Genomic DNA, 23507 nt, shown 5'->3' on the forward strand with positions numbered 1-23507 from the left:
GAGCGTATGAGTTTGAGTGTGTACTTGCTCTTTGTTAGCCACAGTAATTAAGTAGAATACACCTTCTCACGATTACAGAACTTTGATTTAATTGGTGCCAAACAGTCCAAGATGATCAAAAGCAGTAAATACTATGGCATTTATGCTTGTCATACTCTTTGCCTTCTTTTCTTTTTAAAATCAATTTAGATTTCATTAAAATGCATCATGGTACCTCTTTTTCAGCAAACCAGCAAACCAGTCAGAAAGATGTCCCTGAAAATATTTCCAAGAAGCCTTCCCCTCCTCTGCTGCCCTCTGGAAGCAAGGATAGATCCACCTCAGGCAAGAAAATGTCTCCCAGAGCTTCAGCTGTGTCTTATCAGCTACAACTCAGCTATTTTCCAAGTTCCATGTTCCCCTCTTCTCCATAGCATTCCAAACCTTCTGAATTATGTACGTTTCTTCAATGGGGTGCTTTATTCCTGGGAAAACAGCAATCATGTGGTCACCTGGGTGAACTGGACAAATCCTGTGGCACTGAGGATGGCCCTGGGGTCCCCAATCATCCATGACATACTTCAAGGAGCTCCCACAGTCTGGAAGCCTTGCTTCCTGAGGAGTAAGGAAAAAGCAGTGAACCAAACGTTGTAAAGCTGAACATTATGCTACAAACGTTGGTCCCGGAGTCTTGGTTTTGTGGTATCTTCTGCATTTTAAATTTTGAAAAGAAGTTGGTAGCCTTATCAAAGACAGCTATCTGATTTCTGTGGCAGAACAAACATCTGTCTCCCTTAGGCCTTTTTCTGGACTTTTGAAATTTCCATTTGCCTCCAACTCTTGGGACAGTAAGAAGTTATCTTTAATGTTGGTAAGGCCAGTGCCGTCACAGTTGGACAACAAACTGGAAATGAGACAGGCGATCCAAATACGTATGTGAAGGCAAACGGATTCCACCCTTTTCACACATAAACCTCTCTGAAAGGCCCAGGGGCTGGCCTGAAGACAGAGAAGGGTGGCCTTCTGGCTACTCCAACCACTTGTTCACCTAAAATCCACTCTTGGTGACTGGAGAGCTTCCCAGCTAGTCAAAAATGCTCCACATCACTATCCACCAGGGAAATTCAAATCAAAACCACAATGAGATACCACCTCACACCAGTTAGAATGGCTAAAATTAACAAGACAGGAAAGAGCACATGTTGGCGAGGTTGCGCAGACAGGAGAACCCTCCTACGCTGTTGGTGGGAATGCAAGCTGGTACAGCCACTCTGGAAAACAGTATGGAGGTTCCTCAAGATGTTACAAATAGAGCTACCCTATGACACAGCAATTGCACTATTAGGTATTTACCCCAAAGATACAGATGTAGTGAAAAGAAGGGGCACCTGCACCCCAAAGTTCATAGCAGCAATGTCCACAATAGCCAAACTGTGGAAGGAGCTGAGATGCCCTTCAACAGATGAATGAATAAAGTGGTTCATATATACAATGGAAGATTACTCCGCCATCAGAAAGGATGAACACCCACCATTTGCATCAACATGGATGGAACTGGAGGGGATTATGCTAAGTGAAATAAGTCAAGCAGAGAAAGACAATTATCATATGGTTTCACTCATGTGGAACGTAAGGAATACTGCGGAGGATCATAGGGGAAGGGAGGGAAAACTGGGAAGAAATCAGAGAGGGAGACAAACCATGAGAGACTCTGGACTCTGGGAAACAAACTGAGGGTTGTGGAAAGGGAGGTGGGTGGGAGGATGGTGTGGGTGGGTGATGGATATTAAGGAGGCACGTGCTGGTATGAGCACTGGGTGTTATACGCAAATAATGAATCATGGAACACTACATCAAAAACTAATGATGTACTATATGGTGGCTAACTGAACCTAATTTAAAAAAAAAGACAGAAAGAAAGAAAGGAACAGAAAGGCAGGAGTGTCCCAGTTTGCTCTATTCCCCCATGGCATCTTTGCAAGGGTGAGACACAGTTCTATCCCACCAGCTTACAGGGGGCTTCTACAGGTGCTCCGTCTTGTATCTAGGAGAAATGTGAGTGGAACGGTGGGTACCTGAACTTTTTGTTTTGAAGTTGGACAATGCTTATCCTTAATTACCCGCAAAGAACAAGCTACCATTCTTTTATAACAATACTAATATCAGTAACTTACATATTCTATGAGAAAGAGAAAACCAGAGAGATCTAAATCTCGGCAGCCCTGTTGTTGAAATGAATCGAAGGACTAGTTGTGACCTCAGAGTGCGAAACACACCCACAGGTGGAGAGCAGTTCTCAGAAAGTATATCCTCAGGAAGTAACCACAGTTACCATGTGTAAGTGTCTATATTCATTTCTCAGTCATTTTTATGATGTTCCTCGAGATGTACCTTAATACTCTAGTGTGGATTGAAAATTTAGGTCTGCCTTTTTCTGACAAAAACTCTGTATGATTTTAGAGCTTCAACTGACAACTGCAGTGTTTGCAATAGTGATTCTGTGTAGGCTCTGAGTACGTACACAGGCTCAGCAGCATTATTTTTTAGAAACACACAACAGACAACAATGCCCAACGCCATTTCAGGAATGTTTTGGGTTTCTCCTTCACTAAGGACATCAAGGTGAGCACTTCTTGCTGTGATTTTAGTTCACCTGCCTCCATCTAGTATGAAAACACCCAAACAAGTTAAGAAGTATGTGCTAAATAGGAGGCTTAAACTGGACTTCCAAAGTCTATAAGGCCTAGTTTTAGTACAGGGTTTTATGAGGCTAATTTCTGCTCTCTTGGGTTACTTCAAGTTTAGGGCAATATACCGACAGATTCTAAAAGGCCAAGATTTCAATAAACGGGAGTTTATTTAAATCATTCATCTTTTTTAAAATTTATTTTTATTTGAGAGCAAAGAGAGCATGAGCAGGACGGGGGCAGAGCGAGAGAAGCAGACTCCCTGCTCAGTGATGTGGGGCTCGATCCCAGGACCCTGGGATCATGACCTGAGCCAAAGGCAGATGCTTCACCGACTGAGCCACCCAGGCACCTTTTGAATCATTCATCTTGAATTATTCATATACCCTATAATAGATTTGTTTACATAATTTCAATCCAAAATAATGGCAGAGGTTATTTTGCTTTTACGTTGTTGTTTATTTATAGAGAAAACCTCAATAAAACAGACCCAATTACTGCCCTGTCACAATCTATATTTGGCTTCCAAGAGTTGCCCTGTGCTAGAGGTTTGTTTGTTCAGTTCTGTTGAAGTAATCAACTCATTCTAACATTTGAGGAAAAAACAAAGTATAGCAGCCATTCAAATACTGGCGTGCAGCCACCATGAACCTTGTTTGTGAAACTGGATTTCAAAACAGAACGTAAAAAGCTCCAAAGAAGCTTCTTGAAGAACAGAAACCCAGAACTCCAGTACTCCAGAGGCATCCACACACTTGGCAACCACCTCCAGATCCCAGGGACTCCTGTCTGCAGATAGCAAAGCTCAGAACAAGTATGTGTCTGCAAACTGATAGTTCACAAACTGATAGTTCACAAATCACCCCAGGACAGATGAACTTCAGCAACTGAAGAAATAATAAACTGGTATCTTACCACCAGTCTCAGGTCTCTAACCAGTTCTTAACTGGAAATTGTGTGATGTGCATGACAAATTACACTACCTTCCAGGAAGAGGCCTTAGGAGTAACAAGAGGAGTAAGAGTTGAAAGTTATTTTGTAATACTGATACAGCAGCAACACTTATAATTATTATGAGACTTTTTAAAAATACAGACATAAATGAGAAAAATAGCACTACATATATGCCCATACTGAATTTCGCAACATAACTTCCTATTAAAGGTAACAATCTTGAAAGTTAATATGCAAACCTTGATGGTCGGAGAAAGGATCCTCTCGTTTCTACATTTAAAATTCACAGCTTAGAAAGTGTAGCTTGAATTTCTATCACTGTTTATTGGACATCTGTTTCTTCTCACATAAATAAGCTGTTTGTGTCTTTTGCCTGTGTATTTAATGGGGTGTTCAACTGTCCTTTTTCATAAAGAAAGTTTTGTTAGGGGACGAGAGTTCATGTCACAGTTCGGACTTGGGAGCATGGGAAATGTTTGCCTAGGTAAAGGTTATTAAAGGAAATTTTCAACTTTTAACATTTGTGGCCCTACTCCTAGCTCCCAGGGAAACTATACTTAACATTTACCAAGGTCAACATGAATTGGCAAAACCTCAAAGCATGGGCTCTATTTCTGCCCCGAGCACACACTGTACCTCTGCTGCGTTAAAGAAAATAACCAAAAAGGAGCACTCTGAACACAAAAAATAAGAAAAACTAAGAAACTTCCCAGGTTGCCATAAGATTAAAGTCATACAGCCCTGCGTATATATACTAGGAACTTAAAGCCTGCAACTTTCTGAAATGTTTTGTCTAATCATTTGGAACTTTTTATGTAAAAAAATGTATATAAACCTGTACCAAATGTTCCCTTACCAGAGCACTGTCTTCTTTGTGAAGACTGTGTATCCTGGGCAGCTGTCCTAATTTGGGCTCAAATAAAACTCTCTTAAGAATTTCTAAAAGGTTTGTTCCTTTTGCCTCGCAAGACGAATGGTGCCCCCTCCCACCATCCCCAGGAGTGAGTTCATAGTCTACCTGGCAGGTACACTCTTCAAGACCAGGCAGATGCCTCCATCCAGGAGTCCACGGAACACGGGCGAAAAAAATAACTGAAAGTTTTAAAATCTTTTACTATGCGGAGCGTTTTCTTCCGAAACTATTAAATCTAATCACAACTAATGGATCACTCTACTACACAAGTAAAAATCTGAAAATTCCCTTAAACGCGCCCGTTACTATTTAAATATTAGAAGTCAGCGTGTTCTGAAAAATCAAAGAACGCAGGGCCCTCAACTCCTCGTGAAAGTGAGATGAGGACAAAGGGCAGACTGGAGATCCTGCACTGAGGGCGAGCGCACGCCGTCTGCACAGCGTGGGGGGCTGCTGGTCCACCGGCCCCAGGTCCACCCCGCATTCGCGGCCGCGAATCTGCGACGCCGCGCCCCCTCCGTGCGCAGCACCGTCCCGGCCGGCCGCTCGAGGCCTGCGGGCCTGTCCACCAAGAACTTGGCAGAAGCACGAAGCAGAGCGGCCGGGCGACCCCTCTCAAGCAGGGCGACTGCTCTCAGCCCGTCCGCGTCGGTCAGAATAACAGGGACCCAACACTGCGCCGCGGCCGGCGCCCAGGCACCTCTCGGGGGCGGGACATGTCGCGTCACTTCCGGAGGCAGGGCGGGCCGCTCGACCTGCTGGCGTACTCCCGGCAAAGCGGCGCCCGGCGATCAGCGACCTGATTGGGCCGCGCTGGAGGGCGCGGGACGCCAAACTCGCTTCCCATCAGCCCCCGCCCGCCCGTCCCGCGGCCGCGCGCACGCTCGCGCGCCCGCAGCCCGCGCCTGCGCCGCGCCGCCATTCGGGAGGCTGCCGCGCCGCAGGGCCTCGCGGAGCAGCCGGGGACCGCGAGCGCGGCTCCCGCCGTCCTTCGCGTGTGTGGACGCCGCCTCGGCCCATCATCGGTGAGGAGCGGGACGGGCGGGCAGAGGTGTCGCGCGGGCCGCGACGCCCCGCAGGCCCGGGTCCGAGGAGGCCCGCCCGGGGCGTGCACCGAAGAGCGGCCTGCGCCGGGTCTGCCGGCGGGGTGGGCCTCGGGGCGGGGGGCGAGCCCCGCATCGTCTGCGGGAGGCGGGAAGCACCGTGCGAGACACCACGGGGAGGTCGGGAGCTGGCTCCGCGAGGGAGGCGCTCGTTCCGCTTCAGTCCGGGACAGGGTTCTCACTGTCCCTCGTCGGCGTGGGCTTTTGTCATTGTTGCTGCTTAAAAACGAGCTGGGCAGCCCAGAGTGGGAGACACGAAATCCCGGAGTCGGCCCGGGGTTGGTGTCTAGATTATGGGAAGAGCTCCTGCCACTCAGCGACAGAAGCAACCGGCTTACAAACGGGCAAGGGACTTCGTGGGTCTTCTCCACAGAAGGCACCCCGATGGCCCGTGAGCACGTCGCAGGGTGCGCATCAGCCATCAGAGTTAAGGAAATAAAACCAGAGTGAGGTCCCACTTCACACCCACTGGGATGGCTGTGAGCAGAGACAAATCACAGATGTTGGGGAGGGCGTGGGACAGGTGGCACAGCCGCGCGTGGCTGGCGGCCACGAAAAGTGCTGCAGCCAGCGACTGTAGAAAAGGGTGTCGTGGTTCCTCCGATTTTAGCGCAGTTACGTAGGACCCAGCAATTCCGCTCCTGGGTTTCGACTCCGAAGAGTTGAAAGCAGGGACTCCGATTATTGTAGGCCAGTGTAACCAGCTTTGTTCAGAATAGCCAAAAGAGGGAGTATTCCAAGTATCTATCAACAGATGGACGGAAAGTAAATTGTGGTATGCACAGTGGAATGGGATTCACCCTTAAAAAGGAATACAATTCTAGTACCTGCTGTGGTATAGACGTGGGAAGTGAAGTAAGCCAGACACAGAAGGACAACCGTGTGATCCCACTCACTGGGACAGAAAATGGAATAGAGATTACCAGGGCCAGTGGGAGTGGGGGAATGGGGAGTTCTTGTATAATGGGTACAGTTTCTGTTTGTGGTGATGGAAAGTTCTGGAAATGGATAATGGGGATGGTTGTACAGCATTGTGATATACTTAATACCACTAAATTGTGCTTTTGAAAATTGTTACGATGGTAAACTTTGTTGTATTTTACCATAATTTTAAAAATGTATTGGGGGGGCGCCTGAGTGGCTCAGTCGGTTGAACCTCCGACTGGTGGTTTCGACTCAGATCATGATCTTGGGGTGGTGGGATCAAGCCCCACATCGGGCTCTGTGCTCAGTATGGAGTCTCCTTGTCCCTCTCCTTTTCTCGCTCTCAAATAAATACGTAAAATCTTAAAAAAAAAAAAAAGTCTGGGAAAAGGCAAAACCACAGAGACAGTGAAAAGACCAGTGTTTACGAGGAGCACAGGGAATTGTTCTGGCTGTGAAATTATTCTCGTCCATTGTGTAATACTTGGTATGTGACACTGCATTTGTGGAAACCCACAGACTTGTATAACAGGTAGAGTGACCCCTAACTGAACTCTGCACTTTAGTAAATAATAATATATCAGTATTCCTCAGTTTTAACAAATGTACTAATACATGATGTTAATAATAGGAGAAATTGTGTGCAGAGGAAGAAAGAAGGTAAGGTAGAGAACTTTAAATTTTTTCTTTAACCTAAAACTAAAAAATAAAGTTTACTAATTTTTAATTAATTTTTAGGGGTGAAAAGCAATGCTAGTGGGTATATACTAATAGAACCCAATTAGCTTTAAATATGCTGTCCATATTGAGTTTTTTTTTTTTTCCTTAAAGATTTTATTTACTTACTTGGCGGAGAGAGACACAGTGAGAGTAGGAGATGGAGAAGCAGGCTTCCCGCTGAGCGGGGAGCCCGATGCGGGGCCGATCCCAGGACCCTGGGATCACGACCTGAGCCGAACGCAGACGCTTAACGACTGAGCCACCCAGGAGGCCCTTGAGTTTTGTTTTTAAAAGCTATGCATCAGAAAGTTTTTAAAGACGACCAGGTGTTAGACTTTAAGGAAGCTGTTGAATAACAGATAGGTGTGATGTGATGTGGTGGTGGACTGGCAAACCACTTGGAACTTTTTTTTAGGGACAGCATGTAGTCTGTAGAGGCAAAAAGTAGGATCGGAGAAACTTTTGTTAGTCTGGACAGTGTAGTTACTTTTATAGTTAGGCTTAGGAGCTCTGAAATTTAGGGGGGGGAAATGCTAGAATCTTAAAAAAATCCTCCCACTGGGAGGAATCTCAATGTCTAGCTTCTACCCAGGAGCTCAACTCTGGACTCATTGTTGCAGCGTGCCCATGGGAAAGACCTCATGGTATTTCAGCAGAGATCCAGAATCAGGAAATCAGGATCTTCTGTTGCTTCCTCTGACCTAACTGTTGTGATCTCAAGTACTTTTCTCCATCAGCATCAGTTTTCTCAGTTGTAAAGTGGAGAGTTTGGACTCAAGTCCTCTGAGGATCCTTTCCTATACTGGCCATTGGCTTATAATTATAGAGGGCTCCTACCTGGCAAAGCAACTCATTTTAGTCCGTGATTGAGTAGTTTGTAAAACTTTATCTTGAGCTGGAATCTGTTTCCCTGCCAGCTTCCACTTGTTGCTTCTAGGACACATTACATATTGAAGTTGGTCAGTTTCTGTACTCACAAAAGACATGTTTTTAAAGACTGCCTGCCATCGTGGTTGCTCGCTTTCTTTTGCATGTTGCCTAGTGTTAGGAACTCAAAGTGTCCTTCCTGCCCAGAGCTGGAGACAGTGATCCATTGGGACATTCTCTCCAGTGCAGACTGTGGAATGCAGTTTTCTGTGGATTCATCCACAGATTTTGCCCATTATACTGGCTTGTCAAGGTCTTATAGATTTCAGTGCATTAGTTTAGTCAAGATATATTAGAAAGAACCTGGATAAATGGCAGAACTTTAGTCTGGTCCTTTGTCATATGCTGATTATTTGCTTCATCTTCAGCAAATTACTTAATGTCTAGGTTTGAATTTCCTCAGCTATAAATTGAAGTTTTAAAGTAGATGATCCCTGAGGTCTTTCTGCTCGAAATCCCAGTGATTTGAAAACTAGAGGGTAGCTCAGGTCACTTCTACTTTTAAAATCCTGTGAATCTAAGATTAGGTCTCTAGTCTTCATGATGGGATGTTTTAGAGGTAATGAACAGATACTTTCTGAGCATATACCATGTGCCAGGGATGTGCAAGGGGTGAATGGGTAGTCCCTGCCCTCTGAGAGCCAGACTCTGGTAGTACCAAAGAGTGATGGCTACACTGGAGGTGTGCACACAAAGAGGATTGGGGCCGGGGCGGCCATTATTTAAGAAGTATCTGCCTGAAGGATGGGGAAACTTGCCTGATGGCTGGGTAGCAAGATGGGGAGTGTAAAGAAGAGTAAATGCTTGTGTGAAGGTCCAGAGTCTTAGTTTGTAGTGGAATTACAGGTGGGTCAGTATTTAGAGAATGTGGTCCAGTCAGGGGCCAGACAGATGGTGAAGAGCTTTATATGCTGTGGTTTTGTGTGCTGCAGGTGTTGGGGATACTTTGAGGAATTGTGAGCAGGCAAATGCCATTAGGTTTTTGTGTTTGGAACATGACTGGAAACTGTGTGCTGAGTGGATTGCAAGGAAGTGACACTGCAGGCAGGGAGAGCACAGCTATCAGAATTTCAGCAATTGACCACAGGTAGAGAAATGTGCCGGAACTTAACAGCATAAATGTGTTGTGAGCTAACCTGGCTTGTTCGTGGCCAGTTTTCTTCCTTTCTATTCAAGTCAGCAACTTACCCAGACCCTGATACTCTCTTTGAAATCCACTTGAGGGGCGCCTGGGTGGCTCAGTCGTTGGGCGTCTGCCTTAGGCTTGGGTCATGATCCCAGGGTCCTGGGATCGAGCCCCGCATCGGGCTCCCTGCTCCGTGGGGAGCCTGCTTCTCCCTCTCCCACTCCCCCTGCCTGTGTTCCCTCTCACTCTGTCAAATGAATAAATAAAATCTTTAAAAAAAAAAAATGAAATCCACTTGGGAAGAGGCCCGAGCAGTCACTGAAGCACCACTGTCCTTCCTTGTCCCCCGAAGCCTCTTCCTTCTTTGCCCCTTTGTCCTGTTGATTATCTTTTCCCTTCCTCACTGCCTGGTACTTTGCTGCTCTGCAGTGTAGTGTGGATAAGGGACAAAACATGAGCTGCTCCTGTAGTCTGTGGTCACAGCAGCAGTCCGCTGAGTGCTGTCCTGTCAGCTCAAGTGAGATGGTGGGTTCAAGAGTGCTGTGGTTGTAGACAAGGGCGTTAATTCCATAGTGGATTTTATTTATTTTATTTTTTTAAAGATTTTATTTATTTATTTGACAGAGAGAGAGAGAGCGAGAGAGGGAACACAAGCAGGGGGAGTGGGAGAGGGAGAAGCAGGCTTCCCGCGGAGCAGGGAGCCCGATGTGGGGCTCGATCTCAGGACCCTGGGATCATGACCTGAGCCGAAGGCAGACGCTTAACGACTGAGCCACCCAGGCACCCCCCCATAGTGGATTTTAAAGTAGAATTAGATGTGGGTGGTGTTATGGGTAGTATCCATGGTCATCTTTGGTATTATTACATTAAAGCAAGTGGATTGGGGCGCCTGGGTGGCTCAGTTGGTTAGGCGACTGCCTTCGGCTCAGGTCATGATCCTGGAGTCCCTGGATCGAGTCCCGCATCGGGCTCCCTGCTCGGCGGGGAGTCTGCTTCTCCCTCTGACCCTCCCCCCTCTCATGTGCTCTCTCTCATTCTCTCTCTCGAATAAATAAATGAAATCTTTTAAAAAAAAAAAGCAAATGGATTGGACCCCTGTTACTGTTGCAGGGAGCAGGACAGGAGAAATAGGCAGAATTCTTTTACAGGGGCACAGATTATCACAGAAATGTAGTTTTGATTACACTTCCTTTTTTTTTTTTTTTTTCTTTCAGGTCAACTCTCATCTTTGTTCTTCATGTACTACAGGCTATTTTCTGTAGTTAACTCAGAAGCCATGTAGACTTGCCTGCCCTTTGAAGACATACTTTTTAAGACTTCTAGGAAGATAAGCTGGTAAGTCTACCAGAGAAAAGCCTGTTGGTCTTTATTTCTTACCTGCTCTAAACATACTTGTCCTGGATTTATACTGTTATTCTACCAGTTTTACTTTGCATATGTTTTTCTTTGCCTTTTAACGTTTAGGAGAATATTTTTAAGATACGAACATTTTTGAAAAGTGCTCATTTAAGGAAAATCTATAAAAGCATGTATGCTCATACATAATGGTGCATGAATGTGTGCTAGATATGCATATATATGTTAAGGTTTGAGAAGTGAATTTTGTACAATTCTTTTTCTTTTTTTTTTTTAAGTAAGACATTATTAAGGTATGATAATGAGGCTTGGGAGTAGGCAGGTTTGGGTAGACTGGCCAGAAGAGTTGGTGATAGGAAGAGGAAGTAGGGAGGGGCAGGTGGGAGAGAGAGGGAACATCTGAGGAGCCATGGGGTGTAACAGACTGAGAGGGCACAGGATGGTTGAGGAACTGATGGAGTGGCACTAGATGAAGGGTGGGAGAGCTGATGATTTAACAGACAGCAATTAAGGACAAAAGGGAGTCAGTCCAACCTGAGAAGCTGAGGTGGCTGGAGGCCACAGGGGCAGAAGCAGCAAGATTTAGGCTAAGTGGTATTCATCAAAGATAGAGTAATTTACAGGAGCAGCTGTAAAATGTAGGGTTAGTGTAGAATTTCCAGAGAGGCAAGAAACAGAGATACAGCCAATGGAAAGTAGAAATAAGGAGAAACAGTGATAGAGCTTTGCCTGTCGAAAGGAACCACAACACTTGGGTAGGAGTTGGGATAGAGGGTGTGGCTGAAGAGGAGACCAGGTCTCCACTTGTTGTGCTGTGTTAGAGATGTCAGTTTTGGGGGCACCTGGGTGGCTCACTTGGTTAAGTGTCTTTCAGCTCAGGTCATGATCCCAGGGTCCTGGGATCGAGCCCCGCATTGGGCTCCCTGCTCGGCGGGGAGCCTGCTTCTCCCTCTCCCACTCCCCCTGCTTGTGTACCCTCTCTTGCTGTGTCTCTCTCTGTCAAATAAATAAATAAAATCTTTAAAAAAAAAAAAAAAATAGAGATGTTGATTTTTTATTTGGTAAGTTTGCCGGAAGCATTTTTTAAAAACCAACCTGATGATAGAATAGTGTGCTCAGTAATTTCTGTGGGAATAGAAGAAAATGCTATACCCTTACAGTTCATAATCTGATCCCTGTGTTATACACTTACTGGGCTTATTGATAGCCTCTATTTTAGGAGTTATTGGTAAAAAGTTGATGAGGTAACATACAGGAAATGAAGAAAGTTGTTTTGTTGATGGGACTATAAATTAGGCAAAGAGAGGAGAGAGGTCACTAATTAAGATACTTTCTCCTACTGTACACCAGTTTCTTTTTTTTTTAAGATTGTATTTATGTATTTGACAGAGAGAGAGAGTATAAACAGGGGGAGCGGCAGGGCGAGGGAGAAGCAGGCTCCCGCTGAGCAGAAAGCCCGACGTGGGGCTCGATCCCAGGACCCTGGCAGATGCTTAATCGACTGAGCCACTCAGGCGCCCCTGTACACCAGTTTCTTGAGAAGATGGAAAAAGTCTCCATGGTTAACGGTTCGTTTAAGCTTAAGAAACTCAAATCGTTACAGTACAGAGCTTCTCTTCCTGTCATGAGTAGGGTTAGGGTTACGGGCTACCCTTATAGTTTCTAATATAATAATCATAGCTGACACTGAGGGCTCACCATGAGATACTGTTCCAAGTATGCTACACAATATTAACATCCACTGTAGAGTCCAGGAAACTGAAGCATAGAAAGGTTCGGCAACTCAACAAAGCCATATAGTGGAACCAGGACTCACTCAAATCCAGCAAGCCTGAGGTCTTAACCTTCGTGTTGTGATATATTTGATATAGGGCTCATTATAATATAATGATGTGGTTTAATATGTAATGTCCCCCTTATTTAATATGAACATCCCGGGCGCCTGGGTGGCTCAGTTGGTTAAGCGACTGCCTTCAGCTCAGTTCATGATCCTGGAGTCCCGGGATCGAGTCCCGCATCGGGCTCCCTGCTCAGCGGGGGGTCTGCTTCTCCCTCTGACCCTCTTCCCGCTCGTGCTCTCTGTCTCTCATTCTCTCTCTCTCAAATAAATAAATAAAATCTTAAAAAAAAAAAAAAAAAAAAAAAATGAACATCCCTTGACTGTTCATCACAGCCACTTATGGCCAGACGGGCATATTGAGATACTACTGCCTTTTCTTTTAACATTCTTCTAGTTTTACGAGACGTTGGGTCTGAGGTGGATCGTTAACCTGCACATTCTTTCCACATGTTTTCTTCATTATGTTTGTGAGTTGAAGATTCTTTTCAGAGATTTTTCTTCAGTACTAAGTGATTATATTCTTTTTTTAGCCCATATAGCCCTAAAAACAATTTTCTAAAGGCCAGGATAGTTGCAGGGTAATTCAGAAGGGGCTAATACTTTCTGAAAAGCACTTGTTTGTTTCCTCAACTGCCCTGTCACCTTTTTAAATTTAGACCACTCCCCCAAAATGCGAATGATATACTAATGATATGGGTGATAGAAAACAATATCAGTAATAACATCTTCAAAACAAGTTATCAAAATTAGAAATGTTAAGTTTTTTAAGTTAATGTTTTAAAAATTATTATTTTTTTAAAGATTTTATTTATTCATTTGACAGAGAGAGCAAGCAGGGGGAGTGGGAGAGGGAGAAGCAGGGATCATGACCTGAGCTGAAGGCAAAAGCTCAACGACTGAGCCACCCAGGCACCCCTGTTTTTAAAATTACTAAAGGGGGGAGACTCTGAATATAAATAAGTGTCTCTAATCCGTACTGTATTTTGAGGAGCAGTAACGTGGAAGGAATACGTTTTGACCCTGTAATTACTATTAGCACAGAACACATTGCGTGCTTTTGGTGGTAGCTGATACTTTTGGTAAAGGATGGGACATAATTTAATGAGAAAAGACTTTGTGATTCACTTGGATAAACTCACTGTGTATGTTACAGAATCTCTTCTAGCAGTTGTTGGGTTCCCATGCTGAGAAGAGCATACCAGATGAAACTGGTAGAGAATAGAATAGAGTCCAGAGGCACCTGGCTGGCTCAGTTGGAAGAGTGTGCAACTCTTGATCTTGGGGTCATGAGTTCGAGCCCCATGTTGGGGATAGAGATTGCCCAAAAAAAAATTAAAAAATAAAGAGAGTCCAGAATGGATTCATAAACACAAAATTTAGTAAATGGTAGATGGAACATTACATATCAGTGAGGAAAAGGGTTGGAGAGACAGCTGTCCATTTGGGGTGAAAAAACAGGCTGAATCCCTATCTCTTTTTACCAGATAGAGTAAAAAATACAAATGTAAAGGGGCGCCTGGGTGGCTCACCCCAAGTGGAGCTCTGCCACCCTGGGCATGGAGCCTGCTTAAGGTTCTTGTTCCCTCTGCCCCCCACCAAAAAATACAAATTGTAAAAAGAATGAAATCCTCAAAATCATAGGAAAAAAATACTGACTGCTTTAAAAAGTAATGGAGTGGGAAAGCATAATTTATAACAATCATAAGGAAAACACCTTAAACCAGTTCAGTGTGGAAAAAAAGCACATATATATGTACACATACATACCATAAAGTCAAGAGACATGATAAACTAGGAAAATATTTTCAGTAAAGGGTTGACTTCTTTTATGCAGACTCTTTACAAATAATTAAATGGACAAGGCACATCCTACAGAAGAAATACACATGGCTAATCAACAAGGGAAAATGTTCACTCTTTCTCATTAAAGAAAAGCACCTTAAAACACTGCTGAGACTCCAGTTCTTACCCGAGAAGTAGCAAAGATAGAAGTTTAATAATGCTCATTATTGATGAGGGAGTTGGGGAATTGTCCCTGGTATATACACTTTTGGTTGGTATGTCATAGTACTGGAATTTTTTGAGAGTTTCATGAAGTTTATCAATTTTAAATGTAAATCACCTTTGAACCAGATAATTCACTTCTAGGAATTTTCCCTTCAGAAATACCCTCATATTCAAGATATGCACAAGGAAATTTAGTGCTTATTCTCTAAATAAGTAGAAACAAAGAACTCTCTAAGTAGAAACACGTAAACTTGGCCTACTTTGGTTTCTAGAATCACCGAAACCTCCTCTTCTCGCCCTGAAGCCTCAGGAGCCTGGTCTTCTTCTGAGCCACCTTCTCTTCCTTAAATGAAAGCAAGTTGCAGATCAGTGTGTTTAATATCCCACTTGCGTAGGATGTGTTTGTGGGAGATTGTGTGTACATAGAACAAGTGATACTGTGTAAATATGTTGTTCTGCATGAATGAGTGCATTTTTAACTATGAGCTCCTGTTACTTTTCACCACCCTAGAACACTTGCTTAAACTTTTAAAAAGTCATAATTACTGGCAAGCAAGTTCCTGCCTCAAGTGTCCTCTATCTGAATTTCCCTTTGCTAGGCAAACTCCTTTACATCATTCAGGATCTATGCTCAAGTGTCTTTCCTTGACAGCCTTCTCTGCGTTCACACTTGGCTTTGCACCTAATGTAAGCACCATAGTACAAGACATCTCTTTAAACCCAAGTGCCTAGAAAAACAGGGCACAGAAAATAATTATTTTCACAGAAAATTATTTTATTAAATGAATGAATAAAGTACTTGATATTAGGATGGATAAAACATTACAAAATGTGTTGATATTTTTAAAAAGCCATCTTTTCATAATTTTAGTTTAACAAATGCTCTCTGAAGTGGAGCTAGTTTCTTGCTCAGCCTTAAACTGCCTAGCTTTACTTTGGTGTTGGCTGAGCTTTATATGCTGATAGCTTGTTGATTCCGGGTTTCAGAGTCAAGATGTAAGGCACATGCTAGGTCGGGTTTGGGTCACTGTTATAACCTGGGTGAGGCACCTCTCTGAACCTTTTTCTTCATCTACAAATGAAAATAATACTGAGTCATAGTGTTAGGAGGATTACATGAGGTGATACCTCTAAAAGTAGGAGTTCCTGGGGCTCAGTTAAAAATTAGTTCCATCTCTCTTTTTTCTCTTCAAAATCTTTATTGAGGTATTATCTGATAAATGCACATGTCATTCCAGACTTAAAATTATGCAGTTATGGAATGGATGGAGAACAGCATTTTATTCAAAATTATGTCCCCTGAAAATAATTAATTTCTACTTTATTGCAGCACTGTTGAAAGTTTTTACAGAATATAATCGTGTGTGTTGTGACAGAGAGAGAAATGGAAGTATTCCAGGAACTCCGTAAACCGTCCTCACGTTTGGAGTGTGACCACTGCAGTTTCCGAGGCACGGATTATGAAAACGTGCAAATCCACATGGGCACCATCCATCCAGAATTTTGTGATGAAATGGATGCTGGTGGGTTAGGTAAAATGATATTTTACCAGAAAAGTGCAAAGCTATTCCACTGCCATAAGTGCTTCTTCACCAGCAAGATGTACTCTAATGTGTACTATCACATCACATCCAAACATGCAGGCCCAGAGAAGTGGAATGAGAAACCAAAAAATCAGCTAAGCAAAGAAACGGATCCTGGGAAAAGCCCTCCTCTTCCTGAACACCAGAAAATACCCTCTAATTCAGCAGAACTCCCAAAACCCATACCTGCCCTTTCTCTAGAAACACAGAAACTTGGCCCAGTTTTGTCTCCAGAATCACCAAAACCTACACCTCTAACTTCCCTGGAGCCTCAGAAGCCCGGCCCTGTTGTTTCTCCTGAGCCACAGACACCTTCTCTTCCTTCTCCTGAGCCTCCAAAATCTGCCTCTATTTCTTCTCCTGAACTTCCAAAACCAGTCCCTATTGTTTCTGAGTCTCAGAAACCAGTCCCTATTCCTTCTCCAGAACCACAGAAACTTGCCCCTATATCTCCTGAGCCAGTAAAGGCCACTCTTATTAATCCTAAACCCCAGAAACACTCCCATTTCCCAGAAACATTGGGGCCACCTTCAGGCTCATCTCCAGAGTCACCAGTTTTGGCTGCTTCCCCTGAACCTTGGGGTCCATCCCCAACTGCATCTCCAGAGTCTCGGAAACCAGCCCGGACTATCTCCCCTGAGCCAAGGAAGCCATCCCCATCGGAGTCTCCTGAACCTTGGAAGCCATTCCCTGCTGTCTCCCCAGAGCCCAGAAGACCAGCCCCAGCTGTGTCACCAGGTTCTTGGAAGCCAGGGCCACCTGGGTCCCCAAGGTCTTGGAAATCCAGTCCTTCGGCGTCATCGGGACCTTGGAAGCCAGCTAAACCTGCTCCATCTGTGTCTCCCGGTCCTTGGAAGCCAATTCCTTCTATCTCACCTGGGCCATGGAAACCAGCTTCTTCTGTGTCCCCCGCATCCTGGAAGTCATCGTCGGTCTCACCTGGTTCCTGGAAGTCTCCCCCTGCATCTCCTGAGTCGTGGAAGTCTGGCCCGCCAGAACTCCGAAAGACAACTCCCACCTTGTCACCTGAACATTGGAAGACAGTTCCCTCAGTGTCCCCTGAGCTTCGTAAAGCAGGACCTCCCTTGTCTCCTGAGCTTCGCAAACCAGGCCCACCATTGTCCCCAGAGATCCGCAGTCCAGCGGGATCTCCAGAGCTCAGAAAACCTTCAGGGTCTCCAGAGCTTTGGAAGCTTTCTCCTGATCAGCGAAAAACTTCCCCTGCTTCACTTGATTTTCCCGAGTCCCAGAAAAGTTCCCGTGGTGGTTCCCCTGATCTCTGGAAGTCTTCCTTTTTTATTGAACCTCGGAAACCTTCTGGACCATCTGAGTCCCCTAAGGCAGCCTCCGATATCTGGAAGCCTGTTCTCTCTCTTGATACCGAACCTAGGAAACCTGCCCTGTTTTCTGAGCCCACCAAAACAGCCCCTCCAGCTTCTCCTGAACCACGAAAACGTGCTCTTTTTCCAGAGCCCCGGAAACATGCCCTTTTCCCTGAACTTCCCAAATCTGCTATCTTCTCAGAATCTCAGAAAGCAGTTGAGCTTGGTGATGAACTACAGACAGATGCCATAGATGATCAAAAGTGTGATATTTTGGTTCAGGAAGAACTACTAGCTACACCTAAGAAACTCTTAGAAGACACTTTATTTCCTTCCTCAAAGAAGCTCAAGAAAGACAACCAAGAGAACTCAGATGCTGAGCTTAGTAGCAGTGAGTATATAAAAGCAGATTTAGATGTGATAGACAGCAAGGGCCAAGAATCAAGCAGTGATCAAGAGCAGGTTGATGTAGAATCTATTGATTTTAGTAAAGAGAACAAAATGGACATGACTAGTCCAGAGCAGTCCAAAAATGTGTTACAATTTACTGAAGAGAAAGAGGCTTTTATCTCTGAGGAAGAGATTGCAAAGTATATGAAGCGTGGAAAAGGAAAGTATTATTGCAAAATTTGTTGCTGTCGAGCTATGAAAAAAGGTGCGGTTTTGCATCATTTGGTTAATAAGCATAATGTTCATAGCCCTTACAAATGTACAATTTGTGGAAAGGCTTTTCTTTTGGAATCTCTCCTTAAAAATCATGTAGCAGCCCATGGGCAGAGTTTACTTAAGTGTCCACGTTGTAATTTTGAATCAAATTTCCCAAGAGGCTTTAAGAAACATTTAACTCACTGTCAAAGCCGGCATAATGAGGAAGCAAATAAAAAGCTAATGGAAGCTCTTGAACAGCCCCTGGAGGAGCAGCACATTTGATTTTTACACATGGTGTGGATATATGATCTACAAAGTTGTTTGTTGAAACTGTGTAAAGCATAGTTAAATAGTGTAGGTGGGTCAGTAGATGTTGATGTGTATGGTGTACTGTGTTCAGTTGTCTCAGTAGTGTTACAAAGAATAAGCATTTGGTTCTTTTTTTCATGGTCTCTGTTTATGTGGCTATCTTGTAAGTCAATAAATTCATAACTATATTCCAGATGGGTAAAATTTCTCTGATTTCTTTTAAATATATTTGAATAATATGAAGATGTAGGTGGTCCACTTATCAAGAGCAAGTTGTACTCAATTTAAAACATCTAGTCAAAGTGTATCTTTTTTTTGTGAAACTAACTTCAGACAATGAAATTAATAGTTGGAATGTTTAAGAATTAGGCATGAAAAATTTGAGAAATTTTTTTCTCTTTCCTTAAATGTATTTTCAGATCATAAAAGGTATTTTGAAGTTCCTATTTGGTCATATAAAGTTAGTTTATTTATAAATCTTGAGCAGCTCTAGATGTTTATTAGCTTTTACGTCATGGAAAATTGGAGTCTCAGGGTTGCTGATTTTCTGCTAAATAGATGTTGAGTAAGTTTTAAAAGGTTTGCAGCCTTCTCTAGGAAACTGGGAAAGATGAGTGTGACTTAGGTCTTATCTTTAGTTGTTTCCTTCTGAGTCTTCCATTCTGCACCGCCCTCCCCTCCCCACCCCACCCCACCCCCAGGTCTGTCTCTTCTCTTCTCTGTGAGCTCACACCAATAGATGATCCTTGACTGCCAAATGTGTCAGAACTGTACTTCCTGCTCCTGGGCCTCACACGCCACCTAGGGGGTTCAGACCTGGTAATGAGTAGGAACTGAGAGTCTTCCAGATTCACGGTAGAAAATTTTGTAAGTAGACATTTCTGTTTGAGAGACGTCAATTGTATGTTTTCCACAGTTGTTACTGTAAATACCTTGTGCCTATTCGTGGATTATTTTGTTCTGAAATATTTTGTCAAATGTGTATCAACCAAATTAAAAACAAAGGCTTTCATGTCAGTAGCATCCTCGTGTGTGTTTTCTTTTGTGTAATTTTCATTGTACGATACCCAGGTACCATGATTTTTTTCCTGTTCCCCCTGTTCTCAACATGCTGATTTTCCCATTTTCCCAGCATTTTCTAAGCTATGTTTTCTCAGTTCTGTGGTCAGGTAAGTGAGGGAAACGCTACACTCAACGGTGCTCCTTGTGGAAGATCCACATCCTGGCTGACTTGTGTAAAAACAGTGTGAAGCATTTGGTGACATAAGGATTCTCCTGTGCAGCCCAGGGTTGAGAGACTATCTTTAATTAAGCTGTTCCCAGACATTTTTGAACAGCGAGCACTTTTTTATCATAGCATCTAAATTAATATGCCAATTGAGAAGGCTTCGTGTTTATAGAATCCTGGGAAGCTCTTAGTGTTTATAGCATTCTGGGAGGATCTTACAGGCTCCGGGTCTCACCTCTTTGGTGAGTAGTTGATGCCGTTGTCCGTTTACACTGGGCCCCTTGAGAACAAGCTTCCAGTACTGGAGTTTCCTTCTAGGTATCTGAGGATACCTTAGGTAAGACAGTGGTCTTGTTCTCATCTATACTGACTCAATTAAAATTATGACTGGAAAAGACAAAGGTGTGCAGCACCCAGAAACCCTTCTGAAGCCTGCAGTCTCAAACCAACTGTTCTGTGTAACATTATTTTCCTTAGGACTTTACACTTCTGGTGCAAACTTCTCACAGAATCCTTCCTAGACCTTTGCTCAAGGTGGAGCCAACTAGTTCCCATGACTTGCCATCTTAGGTGGGTTTTTTCATAACACAGAGGATATTATGCTAAAGTAGGAGATGCACGAATAGCTTTGGCCTTTGGTTAAGCCACTGTGTTCTTGGTTCACCTCACTTAACGGCTTTCCACTTTTTTCTCATTTTACCTCAGGGTCAGGATAACCTAATACCCTTTTTTTTTAACCTTGGCAATTTTGCCTCCTATACAGTAGCATCCCTCTAGTCAATGTGACCTGTCTGCATTTTCATTTTCTCACTTATCTATGTAATTACAACTATTTTTTATATAATATGAAAAATTACTGTACCATCTTTCACTCAACATTCATGGACCTGACACTAATATATTTTAGGTGACCTACTGAATTTTCATTAATTGGACTCCTCAGTACCTGAACTGGGATGTGTCCGTGGCAGATACTGCTTTTGTTTTGTTTTTTAAGACTTTAAAAAAATTTTTAAGTAATGTCTACTCCCAACATGGGGCTCGAATCCACATTTCCAAGATCTAGAGTCTCATGCTTCGCCAGTTGGGCCAACCAGGCACCACCCTCCTTTTGTTTTTAATGTTGGTGTGGATTCTACAGCTTTGTCTTAGATGAAAACAGAAGGGTGCTTACCAAGTAAGATCTGCAAACAACCCAAAATGAAGGGCATCTTTTAAGCTGTGTTACATCCCTAGACCTTAAACACCCTGAAATTATCCCCTTTTCTCCATCTAGCTGTTTCTGTGGAGTCATTTTGAGTATGCAGTGTTAGTTTCCTATTGCCGCCATAGCAAATAACATGAAATTCAGTTGCTTACAACACAAATTTGTTTTCTTACATTTCTGTAGTTCACTGGGCCAAAGTAGAAGAGCATCCATTCCCTCCCCTTTACATGTTCTATTGGCTCCTGCTTCCCTCTTCCATGTAAAGACCCTTGTGTTTACATTAGGCGACCCAGATAATCTAAGCTGATCTCCCAGTTTTAAAGTCAGCTGATTAGTAGCCCTAAATCTCCTTTGCCATACAAACTGCCATAGTCATAGGGCCTGGCATCTTTTGGAGCCACTCTGCCTACCAGACCTGGGCTTGAAATTTGGGGTTTTGATTTCTCTGCTTGGCCTATTGCAAGCTAGCTTTCTTCAGCAGTGTTACTTGTTACCTCCTCATTGGTCTACGCCCTCATCACTGTGTACGTCTCTTAGTACAGTAAACTGCCTGTAGTGTCAGGACTCAGTGTCAACCCCCACTCACCCTTTACACACTGAAATCAGGTCTCCACAAGACTGATTTTATGTTGCACATTTAAGGCCTTCCATTGGCAAACCATACCTTACTCAAGCAACCTTCCAACCCCACTCTGCTCATTGTTTTTTCTTCCCTAAGAAAATGCTCCATTTCCTATTAAACTGCTACCCTGGGGTGCCTGGGTGGCTCAGCGGGTGAAGCATCTGCCTTCGGCTCAGGTCATGATCTCAGGGTCCTGGTATCGAGCCCCAAGTCCGGCTCCCTGCTCAGTGGTGAGCCTGCTTCTCCCTCTCCTTCTGCCTGCCGTTCCCCCCTCCTTGTGCCCTCTCTCCCTCTCTGATAAATCTTTAAAAAAAAATAAAAACAAAAAACTGCTACTCTCACTGAGCCTGGCACAGTTCTCTCCACTTTCCAGGGCTACTCTTGCCGAACTGCTTTTTATTTTATGAATTGGAGAAAGAAGAGACAAACCCTCTAAGACTGAATTGGGCCTCATTTAGTGTTGACTCAGTGCAGGAGTGCTACATTTTCATTACAAGTTCCCCAGACTAAAACTGAACAAACTGTTGTAATAAAAAAAAAGATGATTTAACACTTTTGATCCTGACCAATTAGTGGCTTAGTTGGTTTGAGCATAATGTTAGCTTTTTGCTTCTATCACTAGCTGATCTCTTGCAAATGCTTGCTATGGGCCAACAAGAGGACTAGATGAAATGCATGGAAGCCTCATAAATTCTTGATTTGTATAAATGGAAGAGTTAGTTCTAAGGTCAAGTGAACAAAAATTTTATTTGAATCAAAAACAGAGAACCCTGGCCCCTCAATCAGTTCCCAGACGAGCCAGTTTACAAACCCAGAACTCCTTGGATGCAGAGGAGGCATGGTCCCCTTGAGTGAGAACCCAAGTACACTGCCAAAAAATTTATAGTTAGCCTTTCTCCCAACCTTCACCCAAGGGACTGATGGCCTTGGAGCAGTGCAACTGTGTGCTGGAGAGGAAACAGACCCTCCGGACTACCTGGACATGGACTGGATTGACACTGGACCCAGGAGACCCCGAGCATCACTGGGGCCCCTCCAGTCCAAGCAGGGTTCATGCAGGTCAGGTGCCTGGGCTGTTAGGTCTGTCTCACAGCTGGTTCTGTGGGCCCCCAAACCATCCTGTGGTTATTGCCCCAGCTCGGGAAGTATCTAATTAAAGTCGCTATTCTCCGGAACTGTCAGTATCCCCGCATGGGTTCCCTGACCTGTGGGGTGAGAGCTATTACAGTGGAAGAGATCGGCTGAAAGCCACTGGTAAATCCAAGGCGGTCAAGCAGTGAGGATTCTGGGAAGTTGGTGGAGCAGGAAGCACCCGAAATCTGTCCCCCAGGGAGGCCACAATTGCACTGGCAGAACCTGTCTGATGTAACTACTTGGAACTCAAGTCTGTTGAAGGCTTGCAGCTTGCCGGGGAAGGCTTGGACAGTAAATTTTAGCTCTTCACACAGTGGCAGCTACCCATTCCCCACCCCCACCATGGGAGCATCTTGCACACAACTTACAGGAGCTAGGATGGGTAAAAAGGACCCTGTCTTCCCAATATTGAGGATCTGTGCTTTGATTGCTGATTGCTAGTTTTGATCACAGAGGTGCAGGCAAAGAGGCAGGCAGTCACTCTGATTGCATCTCCTCCGCTGCTGTAATCCCTTCGCCCTCCAGCTGAAGTGACTTTCAAGAGATTTAAAGGGCCAGGACTCACCACCACCCCCACCCCCACCCCCTACCCACCCCCACCCCAACCTCACTTTTGCTTTTCCCCTTTTGGGAGCCAGACATTAAAGACTAGGACATTAAAAAACAGCTGCATGTACAAGGAAAATGAGAAAGTGGCCATGAATGCCCAAGGAAAGGCTCTAGAAGAGACATAAGAAGACATTGTTTCATACCTCAGGATGATCTCCGCACAGAACCTACAATAATAAAAACAACAAAAAATAGCAAACCCTGGGGAAGAGGGAGAATCCGATTTCCACAGTTACACATTTTAGATTCAAATGTCCAGTGTTTCACAAAATATCACGAGATATACAAACAGGAAAGTATGACCCATTC

The 23507-nt window shown here is 44.1% G+C and overlaps 1 protein-coding gene and 1 long non-coding RNA gene across 2 annotated transcripts; one reads left to right on the forward strand and one right to left on the reverse strand.

Moving 5' to 3' along the window:
* Positions 1-63: 63 nt before the first annotated feature.
* Positions 64-5243, reverse strand: LOC118537582 (uncharacterized). Its single transcript, XR_004918192.2, has 2 exons — positions 4639-5243; positions 64-594 (listed from the first exon to the last, which is right to left on the reverse strand). It is a non-coding gene; the product is annotated as an uncharacterized LOC118537582 (long non-coding RNA).
* A 159-nt stretch (positions 5244-5402) lies between these two features.
* On the forward strand, positions 5403-19415 carry CHAMP1 (chromosome alignment maintaining phosphoprotein 1). Its single transcript, XM_036095102.2, has 3 exons — positions 5403-5558; positions 10548-10668; positions 15867-19415. Exon 3 carries the CDS (start codon positions 15921-15923, stop codon positions 18369-18371), a length of 2451 nt encoding a protein of 816 aa, XP_035950995.1. The 5' UTR covers positions 5403-5558; positions 10548-10668; positions 15867-15920; the 3' UTR covers positions 18372-19415.
* The last annotated feature ends 4092 nt before the right edge of the window (positions 19416-23507 follow it).

The sequence above is a fragment of the Halichoerus grypus genome, chromosome 4 (assembly GCF_964656455.1).
Source record: "Halichoerus grypus chromosome 4, mHalGry1.hap1.1, whole genome shotgun sequence".
Lineage (NCBI taxonomy): Eukaryota > Metazoa > Chordata > Mammalia > Carnivora > Phocidae > Halichoerus > Halichoerus grypus.